Source organism: Gymnoscopelus braueri (genome assembly GCF_963280865.1).
Source record: "Gymnoscopelus braueri genome assembly, chromosome: 18".
NCBI classification, from domain to species: Eukaryota; Metazoa; Chordata; class Actinopteri; order Myctophiformes; family Myctophidae; genus Gymnoscopelus; species Gymnoscopelus braueri.
Window position 1 is genome coordinate 35,541,633 of NC_137618.1, and position 23,739 is coordinate 35,565,371.

The window sequence follows — 23,739 nt, forward strand, 5'->3', positions numbered from 1 at the left end:
CTTGAAATTGCGACCATTTTATTCCCATATGCACCTGAAATGTAATCTGTGCAAACTGAAAATATGATTGGGAGCATTTGTGTGAATGCAAACAATTGTTGTGGTACGACCAAAACAGTGAACCAAAATTAGCAAACCCTGCCATCTGTAAAAACAAACCTGACTACTCTTGTGAGCTGATTGTAGCTCTGGTGCTATAGCAGCATTCATAGGAGAACGCACGTGTGTTTCAGCAAATTAGTTTTGAAACTACACAATGGCCAAAATAATTCCAATTATATTAACCAAATGAAACTATGAAAGAGAACAAATAAAGCACACAGTTGAAGATTTGACTGGAATCAGTGTAGAGGGTCCTCCTCTGGAAATGATGCCACAGTCTCAGTGAAGAGATGGATGGAAGAGGAGACTACATTTTAATGTTATGTTTAGCTGGTATAAATAACTGGATGTCACAGAACTTCCTTCAGCTAAATCCAGAAAAATGTTGATCCTTATCATAGGTCCTGAGAGCATCTCTGACACAATTTGGCTGTTCATTGCTCATTTAGCCTCAAATGTGACAGACATAAACAAAAACCTGGGTGTCTTTTTTCACCACCGCATGAACTTTGAGGCCCCCTTTGTGAAAAAGGTCACTCAATCCTGTTTCTTTCAGGCCGCCAGACTTCTCACAAATGCCGTAGAGCACGATATGTATAACTCTATATTTTGCTGGCTAACTTTTGTTTACAGAATTGATTTTTGATTGATTGATTGATCATTTACCTACAAAGGAATACATGGACTGTCCCCTCTTTACATCGCAGTAATATTGAAGCCATTAGCCACTTCAAAATGTGAGATCTTTCAGATCTTCTGGTTGTTCCTAAAACCAGACTCAAAACGGAAGGGTGACTTCCGCAGTAGTTGCTCCAACGCTATGCAACGCTCTTCCCTCAGTTGACTGTTTTAAGAATCTTTTAAAAACACTTGTTCCACAAGCACTTTGTTTTATAATGTTTTACCTTGTTTATTTAATCTATGTAATCCTCAGTTAAGACAAAAGCCAGATGTGGGTGTTTTTGTAGGTTTTTTTGTCCAATGGGAAAGGGGCTTTATTAAATTGTGTTCCAATCCGTTCCAGTTCAATTAAATACTTTGTTTGAAAAGAAAAAGAAATGCACATATATGTCTTGAAGAACACAAAACTAAATTGTACTAACATGAAAGCTTTCAAAATATATACAATTACGTTTAACATTTTATGGGAAATTTACAACAATGCTTTGAAGTGTAAAAAATGGCATTTGGACCAGCCTTATAATAAAATCACAGCCCATGAAGGTTGATACTTTATTGATCCCTCAGGGGAGAATTAGGTTGCTTTAGTTTGAAACCACAGAAAAAGTGTCATTAGATCTTTATCTCAATATCTGCTATATCTTCAAACAAGTTTTTTAATCCCACTAGGGGCAATTAATTTTGAGCAGCTTGTAACAGAGAAACACAGTAACATACAACAAACTTCATACAAACAAATACTCCAAGGAGCTAAATGTGGAATAAAACTATCTTAACCACTTTATCCCTGGCGTCCCTCCCTATTTTGACCATGTCATTATAGGCAAAAAATACTCCTATCCAACAGGTCGCAAGGTGACCTGTTATGAGCTTGTAGATCAGCTATTTTTGCTATTCTATGGACAACAAAGTATAAAAGTGATCAAACATCCCCAAAAGTAACACGGTAGAAATATGATAAGAAATAGACATAAAAAAAAATAATAAGAAAAAAAACTACAGGGCATTTAGAAGTCATACTGCCAAGGGGATGAACGAATGGCGGTTAGTTTTACAAGTGGGTAAAACAAAACAACAGAGATTTTATGTTCACTTGCTAAAACATGTCCAGGAGAAAAATGCTTGCAGCTTTCCGGAGGATTTGTTTAATTAAAGAACTTGCATGTCTTTGTTACACTCCGATAATCTTAGACAGATTTTGACAATACTGATCCATCTGCTTCTATCTTTTACTGTGAGGATGTGAAACTAGCAGATAAAAGAAAAGCTCAGAAGACTCTGAATTTAGCTTCCATAGAAGGTCCATTATTGACTCATATATGCTCTAATGAATGTCTGATAGACAGAAAGTAGTATCAGTTTCCGTAGAAGGTGAATTTTATGTTGCCCCTGCTTCACAATAACAGTGTTCACATTGAATAATTTAAGATTGACGCAAAAAATAGTACCCAATTTGTAAAAAGGGACAATTTCCAGTACACACTTTCATTGTGTATGATGCACTCTTTGGCTGCATCTCTGTTACGTCTAATATTAATGAACAGTTCCTTGGTTTTACACAAATTGAAGTCCAAGAGGTTGTTATCACCCCAGGAAATAAAGTCAGCGAGAGCAATATGATGCAAAGGTCAAGTAGGCCAAGGACCGGAGGTCATCTCAAGCCCCCCAGGATCTTTTGCTGGTTGAAGCAAAAGTTGACAAGTGACCAACGCTGGTACTGCAAGCTTGGACCCACAACCTGGAAGAAAATTCATGGCTCGACCAGTGGGCTTGACTCACAGGCTCAATCATTGGAGGTATTTTGTGATGCGCATTCTCTATTGTCATCAAGTTGATGACCAAACCCAGTATGCGCTGGTTGAGCGAGTTTCATTCAAATGAGTGAGTGGTGACTTTTCCCTCTCCAGTTATAATATAGCTCAATGGGTCATCTGAAAATGAATGACACAGCTCAACTATGCACACCTTGTTTTAAATTTGAAGCATTTTCAAGTCACCTTGTGAAAATGGTGACAATGACAGAACCTTAGGTGTACACCAGCCTTTTTTTTGTAAGGGTGAAATCAAGTTGCGTGGTGCAATCCATCAGAGCAGGGCTAAGTTACAGCACTACTGCTTCACCATTCCCAGTGAAGCTATTTTATATCTATATCTATATTCTAATAGAATAATCCCATTTAAACCCATATGGAAAGCTATGAACTGGTTATAACACTGTTGAAATGGAATACCCATTACTAGTAACACAATGAAGATCTTTGTTGTATAACCACAATAACCCACTGATAAGGTATGCATGGTAGGGTTTAGTTAGTAACAGTAACGTTTTTTGTGGTGAATCTTGGTACTAAACACTGGCAATCATGTTATAATAAAAGCAATAATACACTTGAGGGTGCAATCTAAGATTATACCACAGCTAAAGTAGTTTGCTTCTTGTTGTGCCAACAACACTCATAGTTGTGGTATAAGACGGTGGTTCTCAAGGTGGGGTCCGGGGACCCCCAGGGGTGCTTTTATGGGTTCCAGGGGGTCCTCAGCATGTAAGAACCAAATGGACCCTTACAGGTCTGTAACTCAAGATTGGGGTCCCAGAGATAGAAAAAGCGTATCATATGGGGGTCCGTGGTCTATTGCATATAAAACTGGGGGTCTTTGAAATAAAAAAGGTTGAGAATCACTGGTATAAACAACAATATACTATGGCCTCTCATGCATTATTGACTACTTAAGGGCTAACAAGCATAGACAAAAATCCCAATAAACTCCTAAACAGTGAGGGCTATTTAACAGGATGTACTTGAACCACCAGCTAAACGAATGTACATCAATCCTTTGGACGGAACAGATTCTTAAGAAAACAAAACGGACACCTCAAGGGGAGCTCCAGTAACAGATACACAAAAAGGACATCTGTGAACAAACAAATATAACCACCAAGCAAGACCATGCAGCGGATTTTGTGATATTTTTGTCAGTCAGCCTCTCAGTCCCCATCCTCGGTATGGAAAATATTGTCCACCTTCATCACCTCAAATGATTTGTCATACACCTTATAGCAGGCCATCTTCTTATCCAATTCAGACCAGATGCAGTATTTGCGTGTAGGATACAAGTGTGTGTGTGTGTGTGTGTGTGTGTGGGGGGGGGGGGGGGGGGTATTTCAAGGAGGGATTATGCTAAATGCAACACAGGGTAAAAAAGCATGACCTTATGACCTGCTCGTCATCTTAGCCCTAATCCCAAATCTTATATGGCATCAACGGATTTGCTCGGCCTACAGCACTAACCCTTCACGATACAACTCCCTTGCAAACAGTGTAGACCAAATATTACTATGCAACAAATCTCTGTGTGTCTCTGAGCAAAACGTTTACATCCTCATCCGCTTTAAGAAAATTCCTGTATGGAAGACAACCCCTTCACACACGCGCGCGCATCTATATCGCGTCTATATCCTTATTATAATATAATGTCACGGCTGACACTCAAGCAAAACTGCTATAGATCTCTCGATGTGTCGTTCTGCTTTCTTTTTATCCCACGATTGTTGTAACCCATTTTTTCACCCAGCGCCAATTGCCTAAGCTGTAATCCTGGGCGCTACTCTCCCTCTGCCAGCCTGGGGAGAGCCCCGAACTGAGCTCATGCTTCCCTCAATGCATGAGGAGTGAGCAGGCCGCTTCTTATCACCTGACAGGGGGGAGTTTCCCCAGTTGGACGTAGCGCGTGGAAGTAACACGTTATTCCAACCAGTTCCTTTCCCCTCCATCAGGCGCCCAGGGGGAGGCAGTATAGAGACCAGGATTACTGCATGTTTTTGTGAGGGTACCTACCCTAAGGGACACGGGCGAACATGCAAACTTCACACAGAAAGGCCCTTTCACCAACCCCACCTAGACTTGTGTGTTAGATCTCAGAGATCTCAAATATACACAAACTACATGAAAAATACCGGGCGTGCGTTCACATGTGCACGGTCGAAATTTTATACAGCACACCCAGTCATCTCAGACGGCACACTAAAGTGCCGGGGAACCCCGATTGAAAAACACTGTAATAAAGCTCCACTGCTGTGCCTCATGTACTGTATACAGTCTGCTACGACAGCCTAGCGTTTGCTCTGTCCTTGGCCAGTCTTGAAGGTCACCTTTTCATTTTACATCCAGATCTAATTTCATTTTATATTCCTCCTCTTGCCAAATTTGCCGTGGCTGGTTCACTTCTGTCATAACCTCAAATGTGTAATTCCTCCCCCAGGACCAAAAACTCCCCCTACCATTTACAGCGTATTATTTCTAAGCAACCATCTTGGTTTACAGAAAGAGAGGGCTTTAAGACTCGACTCTTCATTCAATCTCAGAGTATTAGAAACGGAGCCAATTTTCAATAGTAATAAACTGTTACTCGCATCGTGTCCACAGAGCTTTTCCTCTCATAAAAACATGAATTTCTGTATTACAGTGGTAGCCAATCCTAGCCATCCTGGAAACCACCCATTCTACATATTTTGCATTACTACAGGACTATCAGCTACTGATAACTATTCGTTTTGAGTTGTACAGGCTTACAAGAGACAAGGGATGAATTGTATTGCTAAACCTTTTCAATACCTGGTTCAAATTCAAAATTCACAAATTCAACAAAAATGTAAACAATTCGCTGCTACAACAGTGCTACATCAAAAAGTGGGTCTGTTATGATGCCTAGCCCAAAGGCCTTTACAAACACCTGACGAATCAACGATATTCACACCAATACGTGGCCAACTGCTGGTTTTAGTTTTTTTCAGCTTATTCGTTCATTTGTAAGGGACACATACAGAGAAACATTATTATAGAAGCAATGTACAATGTTCTGCACACCACGTGTAGCCGAAGATATTCCAACACCAGTCCCTTGATGGGCATTGGTAGTTCAAGTAACCCTTAAAATTATGTTACAGTTTAAAATCTTAAAGGTGGTGTAACTGATATTGTTTTGTTAAAATAAGTGTTAAACAGCTCTATATTCCCCCATAGCAACCATTGTTATATCCAATCAGGAGAGAGAAGGATACAGTGTAAACAAGTGAAATTGAAAGTAATGAAACAAAAACAATTAGCAGACATAATTGGAAGACGAACAGTATAAAATTGAAGCTGATACATGGTTTTTTGTGGGGTTCTCCCTCATGAAATGAATACAATCGATCACCTGACCAGAAAATATATTTTCTGTTTACTAAAGAGCTGGAGAGATAGTGAGATCCCTGTTACTGAGCAAACACTCTTAAGTCTATAGAGTCTATAGCAATTATTACTATCAGCACATATAGCTTTAACTTAACAACAAAAAATCACTGAAATATCACCAAATTAGTGCATTATAGTAGTCAAAAACAAGAACAACCACAACAACAACAATAACCCTACATAACACTGAAACAGTACAAACAAACTACACATGCAACTAAACTCTGCAACCAAGGGCCCCACAGATCAATAGCTGATCAATGGCTGATGATGACAAGAGGAAGTGTGGTACTCACGGCTGACAGAGCTTGACCAGGTCATGGTCTGTGGTCGCCGGGGGCAGGCCTCGGATGTAGAGGTTGGTTTTGCTGAGCTGCTCCCAGCCTGCAGTGCTACTGCTGCTGCTGCTGTTGTTGGTACTACTGTTGGGACTGGGACTGGGCGGAGCCATGGGGTGTGAGGAGGGGGCAACAGGTGGCTGGAGAAGGGAGGGAAACGTACAAAATGGTGTTACCGTAGTTCAAAGTCAAAACAACAGCTCACCGTGAACTGTCCATAATGGCGCAAACGGGCAGAGACGAAACAGTGCCAGATGAATGAATCCCACTCACACATATTTTTCCACGTATAGGCTATATGCACTGCTGTTGTTAGACATGACCTTTATTTTATTTTATTAACCAAATATCGTCAAATTAGACAGCTAACTTTTCTGCTCTTGAATTTCTCCTAAACATTTAAATCCAACGGAGCACAAACCATCAGTCTTCAGCCCAAGCAGATTGCTGTGTGGCTACTGGCTAGGCCTGTATATCTCCCACAGTCACTCTCATTGGACTCGTGTCCGATTTAAAAAAAAAAAGGACTGTCCAGATACTCAATCATTTGTGTCAAGTTGGTGTCTGTTCAGCACGAGGATTAATGTTTCACAGTGTAGTGACACATATCTGCAGAGCAATCTCCTTCACACCTTAGCAGTCAGCACAATCACGGTCCACAGGGGCCTGTAGCTCTGACACCACTGTGACACCGAAAGCCAGCGTGTGTGAAAGGAACCATTCCCAGCAGCCCCTGGGTGACTCCAAGCCAGATAGGTCAACATAAACAATCACATCCCCTAGCATAACGTTACACTGCTTGAGCAGTAAGCACCCTATTTCCGAATGTAGCTTTGCAGATGCAAAGCAAAAAGCATATTATGTTGCCAAAACAGGTATATCACAATCACATGCAACTTGGTTTCAGTTCATCATCTTCATATGGACATTGCTGACAATAACTGTTCTTCTGATCCTGTCCCTCTAAGAAAAGACCCTGTCAGAGGTTGAGCAACGTTGCGACGTCCTGGTCAGCTTTCCCCTTGCAGAGCTCTTCCTCTTCTCCAATGTCAGACACTGATTAACACCCCCTCCCACACACACACACGCACACGCGCGCACGCGCACACACACACACACACACACACACACACACACACACACACACACACACACACACACACACACACCACCCACACACACACCCACACACACACACACACACACACACACACACACACACACACACACACACACACACACACACACACATACACACACACACACACACACACACACACACACACACACACACACACACACACACACACACACACACACACACACACACACACTGTGGAATCTCAAGTAAGGAAGCTGATGGAATCCCAAGCATGAGGTGGTGACAGGATTGAGCAATCCCAGTCTGGACTCGAGCCGAAGCAGATCTTCTTTTGACCGACCAACATGCCTTCACCAAGGAAACAGACATGACCTGCTGTATCCCGGGGATCAGCGGACATAGCCTCTCTTCCTTCCGCCTCTTGTGTAAATTTGCAATGCAAAACTACCACTGTGTTTTCAGTGTGATTATGGTTGTCAACAATAAAACAACTTGCCTCAAACATAGACGTTTGATTGCAGTTTATGTGTAGAACTCTTGGACTTCCAGGTTAGCGCTGGATAAATTACTATAAAACAGCATTTATTTTTGTTTTTATTTAACTTTGTATCATAGTCTAAGGACCAGGTCAAACAATCATATTTTTGGTAGTCCCCATACTCAGTATGTAACAATGTGTTGTTTCTAATTAGCTATTTCAAATATACTACAACTAATAGGATTCGGTTCACACTCCAGTATGCAGTTTTCTGTATTATTTCAAAATTGAGTGTCCTATATAGCAAAGTAAAAGTAGTAGATAGTAGATACATGATTTATAGTTTCCAGTTCAGGCTTGATGTCATGTGTGGTTTGTTAATGTATTAAAACCTACAAGTAAGTAAGTACTAGTAACTTACTTACTTAACATCCTCTAAGTTTCTCTTCCAGATAGTTTTTTTTTTTTAAGGAAACGGAAGGAACAGATCCTGAAGATAACACAGAACCCAGCACCAAGTAGCCTACAATCCCTATTTAGCCTACCCTTCTTGAATGTTGGGTTTCAGTTTCTATGTGAAGCATAATAACTGTTCCAAACTAGTTAGCATTTTCCAATCCTAACACCATTTACAACAAAGCTTGTATCCAAGTTCTGCCTCTTTTTACTTGAACAGTTAAATGAACAAATAACAAATATAACAATACAATAAAATGCTGAACCTGACAGTTGGAGATAAGAGCTCAATACAAGACACAACCATAAGCAACCTTTATGAATGGGTGAAATACAAAGTGAGATGCAGAAATTCCAGTCCTGTAATCAAGAAGGCTGCCTGCCCTCTTATCTTGATTACAGGACAGGAATTTCTGAACTGTCTGTCTTTCTAGGAATTGTGAAAGGCTTAAAGAGCCAGCTACTGTGTTTTCTGTCAGCTTTGAAAAGCCATGTATATATGAAGTTCAGCAATGTGACACATTTGGATGTAATTGAGGTCCTCATCAAAATCTAAGCAGTAAGCCGTAAATGACCAAATGAGCTGACATTAAAATGATTATCATTCAGCACTCAAATGCATTTAGCCAGGTATGAGTTATTATTGTACGTTTTTGTTCAGTAACCAAGAGAGGTATGCCATAGCATAGGCCCCATGGTATATAGTTTACTAATTACAAAGGATGCATGCACACACACACACACACACACACACACACACACACACACACACACACACACACACACACACACACACACACACACACACACACCCACACACACACACACAGCGATCATCCCATTGGAGGGCAACAGGATGTGTGCCACTACGACCTCCAGCTATATGTTGACAAAGACAATCTTTAGAGAAGAATGCCAACAGCATGCCAGAGTCTGAGCTAAATGTCAGTGTAAACTCCCCTTTCTGATGGTCTCTGCAGTGCATCTGTTTTCATACATCTGCCTGACTACGTGAGACACTGTGATGGGGACAAGAAGACATCTTATCAGCTAGGCCCAGACCAGCAGAGTCTGTCATATCCGAGCTGGAAATACACAAGGCTTCCAGTAACTGGCCTCGCCCATGGAGAGCTTACCACGAGCTAAAAGTGCGTGCTGTTAGTATGACAGCACAAGCATGACTCCAACATGGTCATTTAACACTTTAGGCTGAAGGGAATAAAAAAAATCGATATGTAACTGGGGCAAAATTAATGCATGAATGAACCATTTTACACTGTTTAATTTTGCACAGGCAAACAGAATACAGTATGGATTCATACCACCAGGCAATGGCATATATCTTTCTCCTAGCTATGTTCTTTCTCCCAAGAACATGGCTAAATCAATGGTTTATGAAATCACTATCTTACATCTCAATCCCACAGACATTACACTTTTATATAGTTTTATAGATGTTGAATAGAAGTTTATATAAATCTACAGTGGTCCAACCACGCAAGAGTAGCTTATGAAAAAATATATTGGCATTAATTAATACAGTTATCTGAAGCTGCTGTTTGAAATGATATTATTGATCTGTAACCCATAATAGTTAAGGAAAATACAATATTTAGTAGATTCCGTTTTTCTAACATCAATCAACATTTGGTCTGGGCTTGCATCAGCAATACACCAAAAACACCAAAGTGAATCTTACTCATAAAACTCTGTCTATATCATACATCCAAAACACCATTAGAGGTTATTATCTCTAACCTAGCTATACAAAATGTCTTACACCTGATGAAGTCAACAGGCCTACGACATTGTCTTTTTAAAAGGTGTAATAACACGTAAAGAAAGGGTATATAACCTGTTCGTGGATAGGTTTATATTCATGGTTACATTTTAAAGATGAAGGTGACAGAAGGCTCTCTCAGACCTGTTTTGCGACTTCCCTGAAGTCAGCTTTGAGGGTATAATATGTTGGACTTAGTACTTAGTGGTTCTCAACCTGTGGGTCGGGACCCCCCACATGATTTGGGGGGGGGGGTCCCCACATGAAAGTGAGTTAAGTGGCAATTTAAGGACTTTTAAGACCCTTTTAATACCGTCACTGCATAAAAAGTAAACAACAAAATGAACTACTATAAAAACTGGAAACTGGTCAAACATTGGCCAAATTGTCAAATAATAGAAGAAAAAAAAAAGGGAAAAAAAGCCTATCTACAAGCACACAAGCCTCGCAAGCTTGTAGATCTGCTTTTTTCCACAATATTTATCTGTGGAACCGAGTCAAACTAAATGTATTGCCTCAACTCCTACAATTCAAAGTGCTTGTCAGGGTGGTCCCCAGTTCAAATATGATTATTTTGGGCATTTGGGGGGTCCTCAGTTCAAATATGATACATTTGGGAGGTCTCCAGTTCAAATATGATTATTTTGGGGGATCCCCAGTTCAAATATGATTATTTTGGGGGTCGCGGCCTGAAAAGGTTGAGAACCAATGCAAAGCTTATTTACCTGTTTGCGATACGGAGTCCTCAGCGGGTTGCCAGTATTAGCAAAAATCATCCTCGGTCCGATAGTAAAAAGAGCGTTTTCTTCTTGTTTTGGTTTTTCCCCTAGTTATTTAATTTCTAACTATTAACGCATACAATTGACCACATAAATATCCACCGTATTATTCGACTAAAACACACGCAAGCAGAATTATATGCATAACTGTATACATATCCGACTGGTAACTTAACTACACGGTCATGTAAATCTCCGTGAATAGAGTCCCAACTTCAACAGCCCAACCCCGTTTTGTTTGACTAGGTTCATTGATTTGCAGTCAGTCCTACGCAGAACAGACCCAGTGTTGCCAGATGTTGTGAAGGAAACAAGCAACTAGGTCTATGAAAACAAGCCTAAAAGAAGCGAGCCCGACCTTCGCCCTTTAAACATTAATAATACATCGGCATTGGCTATTTGAAAATAGCCGATCTACAAGCTCACACTGCTATTTTCAACAACAAAAAATTAAGAACATTTGAAAACAAATTTCAATATTTTTTTTGAAACATTTTAATCTTGTATGGGGGTCCCTGGCATAAAATATTTTCAGATGGGGGGTCCGCAGACAAATACATACTAATCTTGGGGTCCTTCCTTGACATGAAAATGTTTATGAACAACATTGGAAACAAGTCCAAATGAGCAACTACACGTTTAGAAACAAGCCCAAAAGCAACCCTACCCGGCACGCGCAGCTGCCAATATTTACAAGCAACTTACCAGAAAAACAAGCCCAAAGTCGCTTATAATAAGCGGACATGGCAACACTGGAACAGACCCTGCTACGGTGGGAGAAACCATTTTGCCATCCGGTACAGGGATACTCTTTTTTGTCTGTCGGAATAAACACATTCAATTGCTTATCTTTCATCTATTTAACAATATGCAATGTGGTCAACGTCATTTTATAGGTAAGTACCAAGACTTACGACTGCTTGCATCAAGCAACGCTATCTAAATGATACGATATTGTTCCAATGTTTCACCTTTTCTTAGTGTTCGTACGGTCGAGAATGCATACTTAACATTCCACAGTGCGGCCGGCCATCAGTGTGATATTTTGACCAGTTTTAGTGTCAGTGTACTTTCCTGTTCTAAGTTCTGTACCAACTACCAAATGTAAGATAACTACACACATAACTCCATAAAGATGCAGCGCATAGCTGTTCATATTGTACACACAGTACACAACAAGAGTAGCACCTCTATGATTCCGTTAAATCCCATTTATATACAGGATTTGTTTATTACACAGTCACAGGCTCACAGCTTTAACCACTTAAACCCCATATGGGTAACTGGAGTCCCTCAGGGCTCAATACTAGTGTATTTTCTGTTTTCTGTTATTGTGGGGAAAGCTTTTGCTGAAAATAGCAGATCGACAAGCTCACAACGAGTCGATCTGCTATTTTCAGCTAAAGCTTTGCCCACAATACCGATGCTGGGGTTTAAGTTAAACTTATTGTCCAGTAGCCCATTGCCACCTGCCCTTTGATCAAGCAAATTGGTTGTGTAACATAAATGTTGCTGTTTGTTCAAAATTATTCAAAACAACTCAAACAAATTCAAAATATAGCCTACATTAATTTAACATAATTATTTACAATATACAAATGTAAAACTAAATAAAATGTCAGATATCTTTGTATCAACAGCCATATCAACCAATTCATTAAAATTGGGGGTTTTAAGCCTATTGGAAACAGGCACTACAGCTTCATTGAAAGAGGCGGCTTCCATGATACCAAGAACACCATAATAACCAGTACAGGGTCTACTACAGTATCTCTAAATGTGAGTGATATGGGGGAGCTCTTTATTGAAGCTGGTATAGCGACTAGAGAATATACAGGGGTCAGGCTGAGCTATAAATCAAAAGCAATTCACCCACTGCTGTCAACTGCTGATTGGAAAACCAACACTGGTGGTGGAGAATGTGAATTAATGGTGACCTTCAGAAAGGCACGAACACCATACAACCTCTCTTTCATTCTGCCTTTATAGTCTTTCGAACCAGATCAACCCACACAGAACTCCACCTTCTCCTGATTTAAGTTTGGACAGAGGTTATCTTTGTCTTGTATTAAATGCCAGCTGATGTATGACAAATGAATGACCACTTGCTGCCAGGGTAAATAGGTTTGTTTCTTCAATGATCAATCCGTCACAACCTAAATCAAACATTGCCTTGTGTAAGACCAGTGTGCTCTGTCGGACGGGAATCATTCAAGCCATGCCTGAAAGTGTACCATGGCAATATTAGGCTATATTCAGATTGGCAGCTCAATAGAGTGCGGAAGTCTTGACGTCAAACCCACGCCCCCTGGGTCACAGAAGTGTTTTTCCCATTCCAAATCCCATAGATACTGTCTGTGTTGAGAACATTGAATTAATTCTGAAGTAGCATCGAAAATTACAGTAGGAAATCACGTGCTTCACTGTCCCCACTGAAGCACATCACGCTCCGTCAAAATCATTCCTGAGATTCCTTAGATTTCATGACATCAGTTTGTGTTATTAGTTTGTTTGAACTGAGAACTGACAAGGCTACTCTCCTACAGAAAGAACATCCAATGCAACACAACTCGATGCTGTAGTAATTTTTTAGGCAGCCCTTTATTTTCGTACTCTTTGGATAAATTTGTGCCTTTTCACAGTTAGTTGATGCTTCATGAGTAAAATTGCCAGACTATTTTTTTTCTTTTCTTTTTTAAGTATGTGGGATTTTTAAAAACACTAGTGTGGCCCAAGGGGCATGTTTTTTGACGTCAGACCTCAAATAGAAAAAAAGACCTGATGAAGACCTATAACTATGAGGTCGAAACGCTGCGCCATTAAATAAAATACGTTTTGGGAACCAGTGTGCGGATGTTTTACCCTCTTCTCCATGATTCTTGCCTTGATGTTCAGCACCTGGCCTAAATACATGTACAAAATGTGCACACACTCTTCTCTGTGAACTTTGTCCTTGAGGTATAATGCAACAGCTAAAAAGTATGGGTCTCTAGTACCTGCCCACGGTGCCATAGCTTCTCAACATGCTGAACAGTCTGTGAAAAAGAACATCTATCCTTTCCACAATTGCAAACAGGGAAACGTTGACATCAGCCAGAAACCAACACTTACCACAAAAATGCTGAGTAATCATAGTGAAATTCCTATTGTGTGCCCACTACAAAATCAACAACCTAGTGTCCTTATTTTGAACTTCCCCTACACTGCTGTTTTGCAGCATTTTAAAGATGGGCACAATGAAAATCCATAGGGGTGATATGTGATATGCTAATTGGTGTCACCCTAAATGACACCAAAGGTCACCACTAGAGCATGTAGAGAGGTTCAACAGGCCACCATGAGAAGTCAATAGGTCACCATAGAGGGAAGAGAGGTCTGATTCAGCACTCTACTCAGGTCACTGTGTGTTAAAAGGGACCAGTGCAGACAGAAGGGCAATAGAACCAAACCCTTTTAAACAATAGTACCAAACCCTTTTAAAGGAAAGGCTATCTGTCATCCCTGCAGTCCTAATATTAATAAGCCATAATCTTTGATGCTCTTCTTTATCGGAACTTTGGTAAACCATTCATAAACACCATGTAATCAATGTACATTCTGTGTATTCTCCGAATACAATCATTGTTGTTTATTCACACAACCACTAAAGTATGCCCCAGTGTTTTGAACTGATCCTGTGTTTTGAACATACACTGTATCATGCACATGATGCATAATGTATCGCTCACCTGCAAGTGAACTTCACAGGTACTGTATGTATTTGCACTGATAAAGCATTATATCTATTGCAACTAAGCTATATAGGCTGTTTTGACATCACAGAGTCTCTGCTGAGCTAACAAAAAGGCTACCTATACACACCCATCCCCTGCAGGGAATCTCTTTCGATTTCATTTTCGATTTAGATTACAAACACAATCATAAACACAAGTATAGAGGTAAATGTGCATAGGCTATACTATGAGAGCCACACACACAACACATGCGCCGTGCAGTCTGTGCACACACCCAGACATAGGGTATTTCCAAAGGAAATCAATCTGGTTTCTGACCAAGATCATTTTACTGCGCTGTCGGTTCCAAAACTCTTTCTCTTACTAATGAAATCAGTCCTATATACCATAACAGCAAATAAAATCTCAAAATGACTTCAGAATCTTTGAAGTAATTATAAACCAAGAATTCTGTAATGCACAGAGAGACAGATATTCCCTCTCGCTCTGCAAGAAGCAGCAACACAACCATCCTCTCCAGCAACACAGCAATCCTCTCCCGCGTGGGACAGAGAGTCTTCAGGCAGCAGCTCCAGGAAGCTTTTAGAAGCAGCTCAGTGTTTACCTTCCTGCCTTGATGGGAGGTGTGTGTCGGGTGAGGGGGTGGGAGCAAAATCCCTCTGTGACACACTGGTAGAGCATTTCCGTCAACTCTCGAGCATTATAGAACCCTAGCCACAAAAGAAGAGCCGCGGGTGCCTATGTGCATGTGTCACACAGGAAGAAAGGCCTCAAATTTACCGTTCTGCCTTTAATCGAGGTGTGTACAGTACAACCGCTCAGCTCAGCTATGCGTGACTAGTGGCCCAAAAATGACTGTAGCATGAGTCATATAGCTTCCTCTGATCAACAGTGTTTTCCTTAAATGATTACAAGATAAAACTTGGCTTACATCTTTGAAGCGAATGGGGCAGAGTGGGAGGTGGGAGGCTTAAGTGTAACAGGAGACATTTATGTGATAGAAGAGGGCATTCTGCCCATCTGTCCCATGCCCTCACTTCTATCATGAGATACATGAGGCTACAAGCAAGCCATAGGGAGTTTCTGGTCTTGTGGTAGGTAATCTATAACTTCACTAGTATAGGAGATTTTTTATATAAAACCAACACTGTTGATTTGCTGTCAGCTGCATGTTGGTCAGTCAGGATCCACAAGCCTGGCCCGGACGGCTGGCACCTAGGCTCAGTGTAGCCTGACAGCGCGTCGCGGGTTCGAGTACCGATCCTGACAGCCTTTGCTACGTGTCACTCCCCATCTCTCTCCCCATTTTCTGTCAAACTACTGTCCTATCAATAAAGGCATAAAAGCCTCCCAAAAAAATAAGAAAAAATACAGGCATTGTTTTTATTTAGGTTGTGTTGTTGATTAATTCCATGATGCCTGATTTCATATTTATCATATAAAAAACATTAATTGTTAATTGTTAATAACGTGCATATAGACTCAACTGCCCTGAAATTCTGTTTCATTCATATTTCAGATCTACATCCCTGCAAAAGAAGCTGAAAATACGTTATTTTACAGTCAATCATGGCAAATTCTCTCAAGGTAACAAAAATAAGTGGTGAGGGCTTTCATGAAACATTCACGAAGGAGGAAATCGATCATCATTGGAGCCGCCTGATGTTAGAGATGTTTATCTGTAGATCTCATCAATAAGTTATTGCCTCATGACAAAATGAGCCAAGAGCGTTGGTGAGAACTGAAAATGTAATTTCATTCAACCCCAACAACATTCATATCCCCCAATAAAAGTAATTTAAGAAATAATATAGCCTACTTTAAGAAATAATTAAAAAGCATCATAGATCATCCTGACACATTTTAATTTATTTATATGTATATTTTTGGGAACTGATTTCACATACAGAAGGCAGGGTACCATGAATGCATTCACATTGCTCAGACACCTTCACACAAATTAAGGCTGTTTGATCGCTTCCTCTATTGTGAAAGGAAACACTTGACACTGACTATTAGTGGGCATTGAAGGTATTATTGGGAAGCTGGACCCTCATTTTGCCCACATCAAAAGTCCTAAGAATGAGAATCATATGAGCACAAAGGGAGTTATTTTAAGCCTGCCGTGGACATAAAGAGCAGCACCACGGTGCTGTTTCATTGTGTACATTCCGCTGCCAGGCAACTCTCCAAACTTTATTGTAAACATTGTATAGGGCTTTTCAGCCTCAGCATAATGCCATTGTCCACAAGCTCGCTCGCCATGTAAGTCCCATGGCAGTTAATACGTTCACCTTGTCAATGATTAAAGGCTAATGTTGACAGGGAATCAAGCCAAGCAAATATAATCATCACACATATCACAAAATTGCACCGTTAAGAGCTCAACAATCACTTCTGTTTCTGATATGGAATTGTGACGAAATAAATCCTTAAAATGTGTCCTCTGTCTGCAGTCTTTATACGCAGTCTTTAAAGTTACTTTAATTCCCTAAAATCCAAAATACTTCTAGCCATATAATGGTTTCCTGTAAGTTATTTTACATTCATATGTCTATCATACAGTAGCAAGTTAAAAATAAGAACCACACTGTGTTCCTGAAAAAGCATAAGCAGTGGGTGTTATCACTAACATTCTAGATGTCAAAAAACAATATTTACACTCAAAATAGGATTGATTTGTATGAGAGAACCACTTTGTCGAGATTGACCACTATAGGCTACTATGGGGATAATCATAGCATTGAGTGATCCCAGTATGAGATGAGCGCCACACAATGTGCCATCACATCACTTTTCCAGTCTCTTTAAGAAGTGTTCTCTTCAGGTTTGAAAGCTACTTTTGTGTCAAAGCTACGCCACACACATCTAAGTCAAATGAATGACCTTGTCCCCGTATATCAACCTTACATCCTCTTTAGTGGTCCATGAATGAATAGGTCCATTCTGCACATTCATTGGCTACTGTTCAACTATAGGCTATTTTTTGTGGATGCTCTATGCTCTAGTAGAGTATATATTTTTTATCATTTGATAAAATATATCAAGTATCTATAAATTACTAAGAATATGATCTGCATTCACTGCTGTTGGTTGTTAATACCAACCTAGGAACTTAATAGGCCAGCCATGTTGATAAAACTTTCATGAGCTTTAGTGATGCAGAGCATTAGGATCCGCTTTATGTTAGCTGAGATGCCTGTAGCTCAGTTAAAGGGACTTTCCTCTAAACCTCATATTCCCATGTCTGTGTTTCATTTTCTCACACTGGTGCTTTGTATTATAATATAGTGTAGATATAAAAGCCTTTGGTAAACCCCAAACTGATGTGCAGCAGCAGCCTAAAATAGCACACCATTAATTTGAAAAAGTGCACATGACTACTACAATGGAGCATATACTTTAATTTATGATGTGAAATTCTGCAAGAAATCATCAAAAGGTAAATCACATTTGCTCTTGACTAATAGTAGCCTACTATCAGCTCTCACAAACGCTGATCGCATGATGAGAGAATGAAAACATTGAGTTTAGTTTAGCTTGAGTTTGAAATAGGAGACGAGACCAGTGGTGAAAGAAGTACTCACATTTTTACTTAAGTAAAAGTATCAATACTGCAATGAAGAAATACTAGCTGTTACAAGTAAAAGTCTGCAATTCAGAATTTACTTGAGTAAAAATACAAAAGTATTTATCAAAATGTACAAAAAGTACCAAAAGTATAGAAAGAAATAGTAAATAGTAATAGTAAGAAAATACTCATTATGCAGAATGTCCCGTTTCACAAGTTTTCAAATGTATACAAATCTTTTGAAAATATCAGATCTACAAGCTCACAATGACACATTGTGAGCTTGTAGATCAGCTATTTTCAAATGGCCAAAATGTATACAAAGCTGAAGTGGTTAATGTAGCTTGTTTTGTAATAATAATCTAAATCTATAAAAGTAACCCTAAAATTGTCAAATAATTGTAAAGGCACAATATTTGTCTCTGAGATTAATAGTGGAGTAAATGTACGAGGATTGAAAATTGGAAATACTCCAGTACCTCAAAATTGTAAAGTACAGTAGCCTACTTGAGTAAATGTACTCAGTTACTTTACACCACTGGACGAGACGAGACAAGGCAGAGCATTGTATGCTCCTACAGACAACACGATTGTTACACATTATCTGGCATTTGCTGTCCTATAAGTTCCAAACTCGACTAGACGAATGCACAGTCAGGAATACATTAATAAGTACCGTAGCCCATTGGTTCTCAAAGTGGGGTCCGGGGACCCCCAGGGGTCCTTGAGGGAGTTCCAGGGGGTCCCCAGCTAAATGATAAGGAACCAAATGGACCCTTATGGGTCTGTAACTCTGAGAGTGTACAAATGGAACCAAATGGACCATAACGGGTCCATTAGGTTCCATTTGTACACTCTCTGAGTTAAATTATCACTGATTTTAGGATATAAATTGGGGTCCCAGAGATAGAAATGTCATTAAATGGGGGTCCGGAGCCTATTGCATGTCAAACTGGGGGTCCTTGAAATAAAAAATGGTTGAGAATCACTGCTAGAGCTGTAAAAAATCTTCTCTTATGGGGTCCCTGCGGCATATTTTTTCAAATGGGGGTCCGCGGGCTAATAAGTGTCAATTTAGGGGTCCTTGACATGAAAAACTTTGAGAACCACTGCCGTAGCCTACATATTTGACATGCAGATATCTATGCGAGCCTACCTTCGTCTGCAGGTATTGAGGATAGTAGTAAGAGCACTGGGGGTACATCTGTTGATTCCACACTTTTCCCATGAAGATAGAAATGTGTTAATCTCTGGGTGTAATAAAGTACTTCAATATTTCCAACGATTACGTTTTTTCACCAGTGTTGATTTGTGTGTCTCTTGGTGGAGTGTGTGGACCTCACCCTCTTTTACTGCGGAGCAGCTGCCTCTTTTCCACTGGTGTAAAGTAACGTAGGCTGCATGTACTCAAGTACTAGACTTAAGTACAATTTTTAGGTATTTTTTTTTATTTTCTTCAGTATTTACAAATTTCAATACGTTTCTACCCTACTATACATCTCGGAAAATATGTTACTTTTACTCCACTACAATTATATGAAAACTTTAGTTACTTTGTAGATTTTTATTATTATTTACAAAACACACAAACCACTTCAGCCCCTTTATAGTCGGCCATTTAAAAATATCGCGATACAACATTGTGAGCTTGTAGATCGGCTATACTTTGAATACGGGACTTGTAAGTTACTAGTTGTAACAGAGTACATTGCAGTATTGATACTTTTACTTAAGTAAAACATGTGAGTAGAGTACTTCTTCCATCGCTGCTCTTTTCCAAGGGGATTCATTCTGCGTGGACACAGCCAGGACTTGTTTTGGTTTCATGCTTTATACAAGTTTGAAATCATCTGCGTTTTAGAGGGCGAATTGGAATCATATTTTTCGACACGACCGTTTAGTCTATACAATATCCAATTAGTAGGCGAGCCTATACATGTTTTGCATATCATCATGACATCATCTATTGCTTTGTTTGTCCGAACTAACAGTTCAATATAGTTTAAATCATGTTTCAACATGTAACCCAAGACTGCTAGGCATGAGTTTGAAAATAGCCGATTAAAAGATGTATACAAGATTTGTGTACATTTGAAAACTTGTGAAATGGCCATTATACATATAATGAGTACTTTTACTTTTGTACTTTAAGTATATTTTGATACCAATACTTTAGTACTTTTACTCAAGTAAATTTTGAATTCCGGACTTTTACTTGTACCAGAGAAATGTCTACATTGCAGTATTGATACTTTTACTTAATTAAACAATTTGAGTAATTTTCCACCACTGGCTGTCCTTTATAGTTCCAAACTCGAGACAGAATAGATAACTACTAATTATCGATTCTACAAACAATGATTTCTCATTAATAGCACCCCCTCCCTTTTCCCCCTAGGAAATAAAGCTCATCCATTTTCTTGTGACATGAATTAAAGGAACATGGAGAACTTCCTTTCTCAGAAACAGGAAACTCTCTACACCCGGCCAGGAAGGTCGTTTTTGTTATTTTCTGCATCTTATTTCAAAAACATATACCATCTGTAGTTAGTTATGCCCTCAGGAGATAGACAGTTCCCCATAGGCCTAGTTGCAATTTGCAAATATGCTGTTACTATGTAAGCATAACTTATTTAATAATAAATAACATAGCATTTTCCTTTTAAAGTTTCTAAAATACATTATAAATGAGGACTTTGATATCATTCATCTACCCTATTTTATATTTTTTGTCCCTATTCTTATTTAGGCAGAATTAAAATGTGGAGAGTAGACATGACTATGTTTTCAGACACTACAATACACTCAGCAGTCAGGGCACACAGGCGGAAATATCGATGAATTGAATACACAGGACCACAATGGAAACAAGCCCCTTAGGCTTTTTGTGTAATCCTTTTAGCACCATTGTATAATCCTACCACTGTACTATTTGTAAACTGTTTATAAAGTATTCAATCAATCAAAAAACAAAACTACAATACCCCATAGCAATGGTCACATACCATACATTGAATTCTATGAGTGGAGAAATATTCTGGACTGCAGATTCCCTGCACATATTCCTCTCTTGACCACATCTTCCTCAAAGCCTGCCTCTAAATGTCTGGAACCCCCCCTGAGGCCAGAGCCCCAACTAAAACAACAGTATTAAGTGCAGCTCTCCCCTCCATTACTGATTGAAACCAAACCACTAGCTTAGTGCACTGTGGTGGTGGAGGTTGATTTCCTGATGGCAGCCATATTTCATGCCTTGTTTATAAACAATGAAATCCAAGTGTTTCATTTAACTCAGAAAGTGTAAAAATGTACCCATTAAATTACACCTCTGACTTGTACTGTGTTTCTCCTCAATTGACAGAAAATGCACCCATCTAGAACAACAAGGATCGAGAGAGCGATTAAGAACACACCCTATACGTTATACATGACGCAACATTGCAGAACGATGATCTTCTCGTGCGCACAAGAGAAGGATGTATAAGAGGCCAGGAAATTGCATAATTCTTTCATTATCAAACATATAACTCATTTTAAACTTGTGGGTTTCATTCTACCCCAGGAGTTCCTTTCTCTCATTCTCCTCAGCCACTCTTTCTTTGGGTTACTGGAATCTGATCTGTGAGTCCCCCCTCCCTGCATTCCTCTTCTTCTCCTCCTCCTCCTCCCAGGGCATGCCAGAATCCTTAGCTCTGCCTTCTGTCTGATCTCACATTTCTGCAGACCTACAGCAGATTGTTTATTTTGCTGGACATGAGAGAAACATGGGAGGTGGGGGGGCATTCAATGGACCAAGATTTACTGCTGAGCTCAAGCCAGGCTCCACCATGATATGATTCCAGGACAGGGCCCCCCCTCTATGACAGGAAGTTGACTGGCCTGTCACCACAAGCCATAAGGAAGCACAGCGATATAGCTGGTGTGCAGTAAATGCTAAATTAGTTGATCAAGCCATTGCAATAGTTCAGCTGATGTTGGAAAATAAAATATAAATAAATAAATAATATCATGTTATGTGCAAAATTACCTTGGGCGCCAGGCCTTGGAAAGGAGCGAGATTGGAGCGCTGGCCACATGCAAAATAACTGTTTGCTAAAGGGGTTTGATCACCCCACATTCAAGAGGAATGCCATCCTGGGCCTGGCAATAGGTATACCTGATATATGTCCTGATATACAAAGGGCAAAAATCAACCCCATCTGACCTCCTGACCTCAGATGTCCTCTCCAGGCTGAGCTGACAGATGCTGGTGAAGAGTTGAACTGCTCCCCAGAGAACCTTTCCTGCTGAAATTTATGGGGTCTCCCTGCATCACTGCTATCCCTTTGTAAGTGTTGAGATCAAGAAAGAAAGAAAAAGATCGCTTTTTGTGACCTTTCTATACATGAAAGCATATATGGTCTGATTACTTTTATGATCCATATCAAGTGGCAACATATAACAAAATGACTGATAATAGATAACATTCATTGTAATGACCATTTAATTATTTAACATGTTTGTCATCAAAATAACAAATTAAATACCATTTTAAGGTAGTGGTCTTGTATGTTTAAGAACTGATATTTTCACAGTGCAAGAGACGGAAATATGATGTTAACAGCAATGTCGAAACATTAAATGTAGTTGTTGCACCTTCTGTCATTTAGCTTCTATTGCAGGTATTTCTCTAGTTGTGGATGCAATTATGTGTTATTGTGAGTCACACAAGTGAGTATACTTACATTGCCATGTTGCACACATTCTGAAAGAGACAGAGACAGAGACAGATACAGAGACAGAGACAGGGAGAGAGAGAGAGAGAGAGAGAGAGAGGTAAAAAAAAATAAGTGCCATATGAAAGGGAACAGGGTGATCTTGGCAAGGCCTGGCTCTCTCTTTATCAGTCTATGGATCTATCTGTCCCTCTTAAAATTCTCATCAACTCATACTCAATGCTATTTCACACCCAGCCATGCCAGGTGGAGGTAATCAGACAAAAAAGTAAAGTAGAGAGTAATAATAATAATAATACAGATTTATATAGCGCTTTACTAGATACTAAAAAAACAGAAACAAAATAAGAAAAACTTTATTAGGAAACAGATTTTTTTTTAAAGAAAATAGATGGTAGAAAAGGGTTTTTTGAATTAGGTAGTGAAAGCAACTCTGAAATGTGGCGAGGGTGGTGGCAGCTTTGATGTGAGCTGGGAGTGAGTTCCATAGGGTGGAGGTGGCAACTGAGAAAGCCCTGTCACCCCAGGTTCGTTTCTTTGTCTTGGGAGGTTGGCGTCACCAGACCTAAGGGAGCGTGAGGGGGCGTGGCGTTTGAGGACAATCAATTTCCTGTAGTATTACATTTGAAGACACAACAACTTCATCAGTATATACCATCATACCGAACAAGCTGGTCAACAAATTCCATACACTGGGACTCCCTCCATATGCAACTAGATACTGGATTTCCTCATCAACCGCCCCCAAAACTGGGCAAGCACACATCCT

General features: G+C 39.8%; 1 protein-coding gene across 9 annotated transcripts in view; it reads right to left on the bottom strand.

Moving 5' to 3' along the window:
- rbms1b (RNA binding motif, single stranded interacting protein 1b) overlaps positions 1-19,544 on the bottom strand; it is a 40,722-nt gene extending 21,178 nt beyond the window's left edge. For 4 of the 9 annotated variants that reach the window (XM_080456607.1, XM_080456605.1, XM_080456601.1 and 1 more), the window contains exons 1-2: positions 19,412-19,544; positions 6,314-6,495 (exon numbers count right to left, since the gene is read on the bottom strand). In XM_080456607.1, coding sequence (XP_080312733.1) covers positions 6,314-6,495; positions 19,412-19,483 — 254 coding nt within the window. In that variant the 5' untranslated portion in view covers positions 19,484-19,544. Of the gene's footprint in view, positions 1-6,313; positions 6,496-10,896; positions 11,178-19,411 lie in introns of those variants that run through there. The other 5 variants (XM_080456608.1, XM_080456606.1, XM_080456602.1 and 2 more) reach the window with 2 other exon arrangements.
- Positions 19,545-23,739: the final 4,195 nt, after the last annotated feature.